We start from the raw sequence: 9,783 nt of genomic DNA, 5'->3' as shown, positions 1-9,783 counted from the left end.
CCGTCACAGCTCTCTATAACACCCATTAAAAGAAGCTGCCTCAACTCTAACAGCGTGCTGTTTGAGGACATTTCATGCATTATTTTCTGATGCCCAAAGGAGGAAAACGACAACTTTACTAATAATGCAATAGCGTGGTGATTCTTACACTGGGCTTATTTCTGGCAAGAAAGAAAAGAAAACTGCAGGAGGTCCAAATAATTCCCCATATAAAATTATGTTTACAAATATAATCTTGCCTTAGCAGAGTAGAAGCCAACTATGGTTGGAATGTGTCCTGCAAACATGGCATTACCAATGTAGTTTATAGCACCAATTGGGTAGGGTCGGTGGCACAGGACAGCAGCCCACAAGCTGTGCCGAAAGTAGAAACAGCAATAGTCCTGGGTGTGAAAAAGATCTTTTATCCTTCACACATTTAGAGCCTGTGCTTTTCTATTTGCAATGTCTTGAAATGGTAGGATTTAGCTAATAAAGTTTGTGGTAGGGCTATTTCTTTAACAAATTTGCCTTTGACATTTTTTAAGTAGAACATATTTTTAAAAACCCAGTTAATAAAAAACCTTAGAAGACTGTTGCAGGTAATGTGGCATAAACTCATCGTTAACGAGAACTGCATATTAATCTACTGGAGGACAGAGTCCTGAAAACTGAGTTTGACACTGTTCTGTCACTATGTGATTTTCCTCTTGATGACAGTGAGCTCTTTCTGAAGTTCACTGAACTTAGGGCGGTTTTCAGGTTTATAATCCCAACATTTCATCATAATTTTAGAAATATCCTCTGGACAGTGCTGGGGCGCTGACATCCGGTATCCTGAAGACCGAAGAGGAGAAGAACAGAGAATTTAGAATAGAGATAAGATTTAAATAGTCACATAAGGCACAGTGCAGTTTTTAAATTTTAGTACCTTATTTTACACATATATAGAAACAAAAAATCCATTTCAGGGCATGCCGATGCAGAATTCAATATTATAGAGCCATAGACTCACCTTCTAGTTTAAAGAACGTCTTTTTTTGTTCCTTTGTCAGAGTCTGAGGTAAGATACAGCATATACAAATGGATATTTTAGTTGCTCCAATATTCGCTTTCAGAATTAGATGCTGTGGGCAGAGTTTTAATAAATCATCCCTACAACCTATTTTTCAAGATGAGGATTTTATAAACACTAATTCAATAGTGAAATAAAAATGAATATGAATCACATTCATATTCCTGGCACTGTATGTATAGATGTGTGTGGAAGGTAGGAAGGAAATTACAAAGGCATCTTCCAGTACCTGATTCGGACAGTAAATGGCACACCTCTGACGATGCTATGCCAGGCAGGGGAGGGATAGAAGAAAAGCCTGTAGCTCTCCTAAAGTGTTAGAATCCTTTAAACTGTGTGTGTGTTTTTGTTGTACAAGATCTTCCATGGGGTTCAAGAGCAGATTTATCTAACATCTCTGCTCTCTAACCCCCCTCCCCACATACACACACTGGCAATCTGGCCAGCACACGCTGCCTGCCCCTGGGGCTGGATGTGAACACTAACCACCCCTGTCTTTGGCTCACCTCTTTCCACTTGCTCTCTTGCTTGTTGATTTGTCATTCCAGGGTATGGACAGACCCCTAAGCTGAAGGTCTCCCAGAGGAGGATGCCAAAGCTCCACACATCACTCTCAGAACTGTATCTCCCTGGAAGAGGAACAACCACCATAAGCAGGTGAGGCACAGAGGACAAGTAGGTGGCCCTTTCTGGTCATGTATGTCTATGTCAGTTACATATTAACATACAGTCATGTGCCACATAATATTTTAGTCAATGATGGACCGCATATAGTAGTCCCATAAGATTACAATAGAACTAAAAATTCCTATCACCTACTGACATCATAGCCATCCTAACATCATAGTACAATGCGTTACCTTTTCTATGTTTAGATACACAAATACTTACCATTGTGTTCCAACTGCCTACAGTATTCACTAACATGTTGTACAGTGCAGGTTTGCAGCAAACAGGCCCTATCCTACAGCCTAAGTGTGTGGTAGAGTACACCATCTGGGGTTGTTGTAAGTACACTCTATGTTCACACAACGGGAAATTGCCTAATGACGCATTTCTCAGAATGTTGGTAAGTGGTGCATGATTGTATTAAAACTTGCCAAAGGAACTCAATAGCTACTCTTCCTATTCTCTTTAGTGGTTTTACATTCCAGGACTAATAATATTATCAATTAAATGAACAGTCTTCAGGCTGCTAGTTTAACCAAACTAGCTTCCAAATCATTCCCTCCTGACTCCCCCGTGCCCCTGAACAAATATTCAGCCAGCATACAAGCTTACTTTCCCTGTAGTATCCGAATGAGATGGATGGTTTATATAAAAAAGATGTACACATCAATGCCTAGGAGATTAAATAAGTTGGATTCTTACAATTTTGTCTTCTGCCTGCATCATTTTCTTTCCTCTAAAATTACAAACAAACTTAAAGCAATAAGGAAAGTTCCTTAACTTCAATTTTTTACTCATCACTGTTTACAGATATTCTTACATGCTTAAAGGTCTCATTTTCTCCACTGATAGTTTCATTTATGGAAAATATATTTTTCTGTGTTTTGAATAGAGTGGAAATTAACATAGCCGGCTGATAAAAACAACTTCCTTAAATTACATGGTGCCTTGTTTTGTCAAAACATCTTGGTGCACCTGTTTTACTGAGCTACGTGAGCTAAGCTCTTAGAATTTTTTGGGTAGTTTTCTAGAGAAGCACAGAGATAAAAACCAATACAAGATGTTTTCTGGAGATGGATGTGAAATCGAGGGAGGGGAAGCAGAAAATCCTTTCTAATCTCTAGCCTCTCCAACAAGCTAAGAGTTTCCTAGATGTTTTTAACATAGTTATTTACTTTTACATATAGGGCATATAACTAAATTCCTTTTGCAGTGGTATAAAAGCCTTCTTAAATGATTTCATTTTCTCTCCCTCTTGTAGCTTCCTCCCTTAACTCCAGGATTTGTAAATGCCCCTCCTCTAAAAATGCAGTATTGCTTTAAAATAGGATGGCCTTTTCTGTTTCTTAAAAAAGGTACATAAAATGAAAACAAGAGTTATGCCTGCACTATGATAACTGCTCTGACGTCAGCATTTGGAGTGTACTTACTGATTATCAGCTCCAGCTGTGTGAATTAGCGTCCTTCTTAGTAGACAGTAATTATGGACATTCACTATGCTGTTTGGTAAGAAGATTAACTTTCATGTCTGGATATCAACTCTTTTCATGTAAGTCATTCAATGGCTACAAGTTAAAACTAATTCTTTAAGAAAGTATAAGTTGTCAAATATCTTACTTTGTGAGGTAACATCTGGGCAGAGATCAAGAAATAAACCAAGATCCCACTCCAGAAATGAAGCCTTATAATCCTGACCTTTGAACCTGGTTTTGCTGGATAATTTTAACTGGCCAAGAGTAACTTACAGTTGGATAGCATTTTGCTACTTTGCCATGTCTCATTTGAGTCTCACAACATCCTGCGGGGACCAGGCACTATCATTCTCATGTTACAAATTAGGAAAGGTAGGTGCAGAGTAGTGGATGGCTTGCCAAGGTCACGTAGCTAGTGACATAATTGGGAGATCTCCTGATGAGTGATGCAGGACTCTTTTTACTAAAAATCTTGCCTCCTCCCCATTTCAGAGTGCTTATTCTCAGCCGTTTATGAGAATGTGATAAGCGTATCTGCCTCTAGGAAAAGGAATCCTGTGGGTGGGGGAGGAGTTTACATTTCATTATAGGCCCTTTAGTACTGCTTGATTTTTTTAAAGTCCATACATGCATAATCTTTTCAAAAGTTAAATAACAACAGTAAATTGAATTCTATGGACCTAAGACAAAGTTTCAAGGCGGTTTCTTTCATCTACCCTGATCCCACACTTCATGGGAGATTTGAGCAGCATTTTACCTATTCTGAGGCAAGAGTGAAGAAAATCAGTGGAAAACACCCTTGGAAATGAGGCAAAATCTTACCATCGATTACAAAATGATACTTATATAAAACATGAAAGAAGCAACCAGAAATAAGGACTTTCATAAGATATTTCCTCTTGTTAAAAATGCTAGGATTTAAGGCCAATCATCAGTAATTTTAGTCTGTGAGAACTAAAACTACTTCTCAAGGTTGCCATGAGAAAGCCTAGAGATTCTTTTAGGAACTCCCTCATTTACCACTATAATTTCTTCTTCCTTCTCATTTAAATTGTTCTGTTTCATAAAATTATAAATAATAATAAAGACTGCTAAAAAATGTCCCTCACTGCTAACAAAATGCTTTACTTAGTTAGGTCTGTTAGAGGTATTCAGAATTAGAACTTCAATTTATAAATATAGTGCTTTAGTCAGCTTGAAATTCAACTAAAATACACTGTGAAGGAAAGGCAGAATTTTACTTGGCATAATTGCTTAATAGTAAGAGGACTTTTAATGGCTACACAATGTAGAGAATCTGGCAAACTGGGTTAAGACCAAATTCTGGAGGGTTGGATTTTACTGGTAAGGCTTTAGGGACTCCTAAGTCCAGTTATATCTCCCTCAGGTGCTGAAAAACCTTCTGTGTAAATGTAAGTGTTACAATCTTGTCTTTTATCCTATGACTGTTACCCTTAGTAATGTAATCCTACCGTAGAGTAATACCACCACCCCAAAGAAAAACTGTTATGAAAAACAGCAGGTCTGTTCTCTCTAGATTCTGAGGAATAGTGGAATTGAAAGCTCACAAAAGCTTCTCTTGCTAGGGGTGAGTATTAGTATCTTGGGATATCTGTACCAGCTACAATCAACTTCCAAACCAATTACATTCAAAAGCTTTATCTGGAAAAAATTTGGTATTAATATTTCCTCAAAAGGCTACACATCAAATTACCCCACAACTCCTAGTATATAGCCAGAATAACTGAAAACAGGTACCTGTGCACAGTGGTAGCACTATTCACAATAGCTAAAAGGTGAAAACTGCCCAAATATACAACAGATGAATGACTAAATTGTGGTACATCCATACAATGGAATAATATTCAGTCCTAAAAAGAATGAAGTGCCGATACATATTACAACATAGATGAACCTCAAAAACATTATGCTAAGTGAAAGAAGCCAAATGCAAGAGACCATGTATTGTATATGAAATATTCAGCATAAGTAAATCCACAGAAACAAAAAGATTGGTGGCTGCCAGGGGCTGGGGGAAGGGAGGAATGGAGGGAGTTGGGGAGAATGCTTCATGGTTACAGGGTTTTATTTTGGAGTGATGGAAATGTTTTGCAACTAGAGAGGTACTGGTTGCACCACATTGTGAATTGTACTAAATGCCACTAAATTTTTCACTTTGAGGTGAAATTCATATACCATAAAATTAACCAATTAGAAAAAACTTCGTTTTTCATTTAAGGCATTTATAACTGCTTTAACTTAATGCCTCAATTAAAAATCATTTTTTATGAAGTAATTTTTCATTTTAAATCAAAGAATCACTTTATGATATTGTTATTCAAAAACATACCATGCCCACTCACCAATTCATGGCTCATATGCTGCTTCCCTTAATGACAATGTAATTTCTAATTTCCCCCCTAAATTCTTGAGCTGTTGTCCATCTTGTTTTGGCCCATTTCATCCCAACCACAGATAATGCAAGCTGAATTTATTTCCAATTATAATGATACATGAAAATTCAAGTGAAAAAAAATCCCTGCTGTTTTAAAATGTAATTACCATCTCCTTTTTCCTCAAGATTTATACCAGTTCCAGAGACTGAGAGGCAAAGAAACCCTGTGTCAATTTCAGAGTAAGAAACTAAAGAATTGACTTAATATTTTAGGAACCTAACATTAAAAGAGGTTATGGGACTAATTATTAGACATTCAAAAGAAATGGTCCAGAACCACTTTGTGTATAATCTGACAAGTAAAAATAATCTTTTTTTGGATAAAATGAAAAATTCTCTAATAAAGTGCTTGTAAGTATATCCACTTTTTTTATCTAGCAATCTTACATATAGGAACCTGATCAATAATTTCAACGAATTAAGTCTGTGCTCATAGGTATGACTATTTACTCATCATTTGTATTGATTCTCAAATAGTTCTGGTTTTGTTTTATCCCTGTGATATGGCTTATGAATGCTTTGTGCTGATGCAGTCCATTTTTACCACCAAAAAAGGAAACCAGTCTATTCTTACCATAATTAAGAGCTTCTGGTGCTGTCCATTTAATGGGAATCTGCTTTAAGCCAGAAGATGAATATACTCCACCATCCTCCTGACGAGACATTCCGAAGTCGCTGATTTTCAGAACATTATTTTCACCTACTAGGCAATTTCTTGCAGCAAGGTCCCTAGGTTACAATAAGACATAGAAAACACCTATTAAAACAAATTGAAAGGCGCTTTCACATTTATAACTTCCACACTTTGCATTTTTACATTTGCAATGTATTTATAATGAGGTTAAGAATGCTTGTGATTTACCAGTTCTTCCTATCTTTTCTGTCATAGGTAAAAATCATCCATAAGAACATTTGCATATGGAACAGGCCACATGCTGGTTTTCTAGGCACCACATATATTTCCATTTAAATAGGAAAACACTGATTCTAGGGTTAAAAGAGAACATCACAGAAGAAAGGCTAAGCAAACTTGGCATTATTTCTCCTTTGACTGGCTTTCCTGTGGCAGCATTTCCCAGCAGTACTTTTTGTGATGATGAAATGTTCTCTATCCAAAGGTAGCCATTTTGCCACATGTGCTATTGGACACCTGCAATGTGACTAGTGTGACTAACAAACTGAATTTTTTATTTTATATACTTTTAGCTAATTAAATAGCGGTATGTGGCTGGTAGCTACCAAAAGACTAGCCCTAGAGCCTCCCAAAGGGTAGAAAATGGCTCAAGTGCCAGAGAGGTTGGTAACTCTTGTTCTACTGCATCTGTAGCAGGCGCAACCCTACATGATAATCTGGCCCTGTCTCTCACTTCATCTGTTTCACTCTCCCTATCACTCACTATATCTCAGCCATACTATGCTTTTTTTTTTGTTCCCAAATTCAGGATGAATTCCCTAAATGAGGTAAGTTTGTTTCCACCATAGAGCCTCTGCACTAGCTGGCTCCTCTTCATTCATTCTTATCCCCAATTCCCTCTCCTCAGATCTTTCCTGATCACCCTTTTCTGCCATGGAATACAGCAGTGAACAAAACACAAAGCTTAATTCTAGTGGGGGGCACATTCAATAATCAAATTCATATACAGTCATCCCTTGTACTGTGTGGGATTGGTTCCAGAACTTCCCTTGGATACCAAAATCTGAGGATGCTCAAGTCCCTGATATAAAAGGGCATAGTATTTTCATATAACCTACACACATCCTCTTGTATACTTTAAATCATCTCTAAATTACTTTAATACCTAATACAATGCAAATAATTGTTATACTACTGTATTGTTCAGGTAATAGTGATAAGGAAAAAAATTTGTACAGGTTCTGTGCAGACACAACCATCCATTTTTTCCCCAAATATTTTCTATCTATCTTTGGTTGGTGGAATCCATGGATACAGAGGGCTGTATATAAAAAGGATAACGCATCATGATCAAGTAGAGCTTATTCTAGTAATGCAAGGTTGGTTTAACATTTGAAAAGTAATCAGTGTTATTCACTATACTAACAGAATGTAGGAGGAAAACAGGTGATAATTCCAATTGATGCAGAAAAAGCATTTTCAACACCCATTCATGATAAAACTCTCAACAAACTAGAAATATTAAGGAACTTTTTCAACCTGACAAAGGACATATACAAAGAATTCACTGACATCACACTTAATGGTGAAAGACTAAATTGTTTTCCACTGAGATCAAGACAAAGATGCCTGCTTTCAACACTTGTACTCAAAGGGATGTCTGTTCTGGAGGTCCTAAGACATAAAAGAAGAAATAAAACTATTTGCTGATCTGATCTTTTTTATATAACAGAAAAGCTCAGGGAATTTGCATAATAAGATCTATAATAATAAATGAATTTAGCAAGGTTATATAAGAAAAGATTAATATACAAAAAGCATTATTGTAATATACAAAAAAGTATTGTATATTAGCAGCAAATAATTGGAAAATATAATTCCATTTATAGTAGCACCCATAAGGTGAATACCTATAATAAATGTAGCAAAAGACAATTAAGTCCTTATACTTAAAAGTACAAAACTTGACTGAAAAAAATCATAAATGTGTAAATAAATGGAAAGATATTCCTTATCCATGAAGACTCACTATCAAGATGGCAATTCTTCTCAAAGTACTCCCGATCAAAATTATAGCAGATATCTTTGTAGAACCAGATAAGCTGAATCTAAAATGTGTATGGAAATGCAAGGGTTCTATCTTAAAGTAATTTTAAGAAAGATGTACAAAGTTGAAGGACTTGCCTAACCTGATTTCAAATCCTACTAGGAAACTACAGTTATCAATACAGTTTGGTATTGGTCAAAAAAAATATATAGCTCAATTGAACGGCATAGAGAGAAGATCCAGAAATAGATCCATACATATATAGTCAACTGATTTTTTTTTTTTTTTTTAGACTTTTTGACAGAGGTACAATGGTACCATAGCATGCCCCTTCCAACCTTAGTCAGTGGGCCAAATGCCACTACCCTTGGTCAGAATGAGTTTTTATTCACTGTAGCATTTTAGTCGTTTATGGGATTTCATTGTTAGTACTTTCCTTATAGTAACACTTACGTTTTACAACTACATATACTTCTGTTGTTGTAACTATCTTCATCGTACCACCAGCTTAGAGATTTGTCCTCTGAAGTGAGGATTATAGTTCTGAGGGGCCCATTTACAACTAATTTAATTTAGAGATATCTTGAATTCATTGTAAATAAAATTTCAATAACATTTACAGAAAATGCTACTTCCTTTGGGCTGTATTAAGTTCAAGTGAATGGAAATAGTATATCTTTTTGAGATAATCTATGAATTAAATAAAACCTTAGGCCATAAGCATGCACTGCATACTCAAGTATTAAAGGAGATAGGAAAAAGGATATGGTCTCTGGGCTGAGAAGCTGACAATTTCATTTGGGAGATAAGGCAGACATATACCTTTCTTCCTCCTCTTCTCTCCATTCCCTTCCTTATTAAGCCTACTATTGCCCAGTCCTGAGCCAGACACTCTAGGAGACACACTAGCTCTCCCTGCCTCTTCACGTGAGAAACTGCTAGAGAACCACCAGTGTTAGCCTGTGTATTACAGACAGCAAATTCTGTAGAAATTCAGAGGTGAGAAATCCCATAATAGGCTGGCATTGTCATTCGCGGGAGGTATCAGAGATAGCTATATCTCACCACACGCAGAGGGATATAACAGCAAAGGCTGCTCACTGCCCAAAGGAGATGGAAATGTTCCACTTATGTCTGCTGAGTAATCTTAGTTGAAGATTCAAAGTCAACCTTCTGAGTGTGTACCGTAGTTGTCTTACGAGTCATACAGAATATGAGATAGGCTAATTGAGGATCAGATGAGAACAGAGAGCAGTTACAGAAACTCCGATGCCAGCAGGCAATGTAGATGAGTGCATTTTCTTCACTATCTGGGTACCTTGTTCTGTGGCTACGTTCACTCTCACAGCAAATGCGCAGTAAGCCAGGAATAACCACGAGGCTGGCTGAGCCAGTGCTCTCCTTTGCAATGCTGCTTTGGCCCAAGTTGTTTACTACTTATAAGCTATGATT

The 9,783-nt window shown here is 36.8% G+C and overlaps 1 protein-coding gene across 2 annotated transcripts in view; it reads right to left on the bottom strand.

Moving 5' to 3' along the window:
* Nucleotides 1–579: 579 nt before the first annotated feature.
* The window catches only part of FER (fer (fps/fes related) tyrosine kinase), a 403,356-nt gene continuing 394,152 nt past the window's right edge, over nucleotides 580–9,783 (bottom strand). The window contains exons 19-21 of one of the 2 annotated variants that reach the window (XM_012647371.1): nucleotides 6,225–6,379; nucleotides 1,561–1,683; nucleotides 580–816 (exon numbers count right to left, since the gene is read on the bottom strand). In XM_012647371.1, the coding sequence (XP_012502825.1) occupies nucleotides 674–816; nucleotides 1,561–1,683; nucleotides 6,225–6,379 (421 nt within the window). In that variant the 3' untranslated portion in view covers nucleotides 580–673. The remainder of the gene's footprint in view (nucleotides 817–1,560; nucleotides 1,684–6,224; nucleotides 6,380–9,783) is intronic. The other variant, XM_012647372.1, reaches the window with a different exon arrangement.

The sequence above is a fragment of the Propithecus coquereli genome, unplaced genomic scaffold (assembly GCF_000956105.1).
Source record: "Propithecus coquereli isolate 6110/MARCELLA unplaced genomic scaffold, Pcoq_1.0 Scaffold265, whole genome shotgun sequence".
Lineage (NCBI taxonomy): Eukaryota > Metazoa > Chordata > Mammalia > Primates > Indriidae > Propithecus > Propithecus coquereli.
The sequence above is the reverse complement of the archived record's forward strand: the minus strand, read 5'-3'. Positions and strand labels throughout refer to the sequence as shown.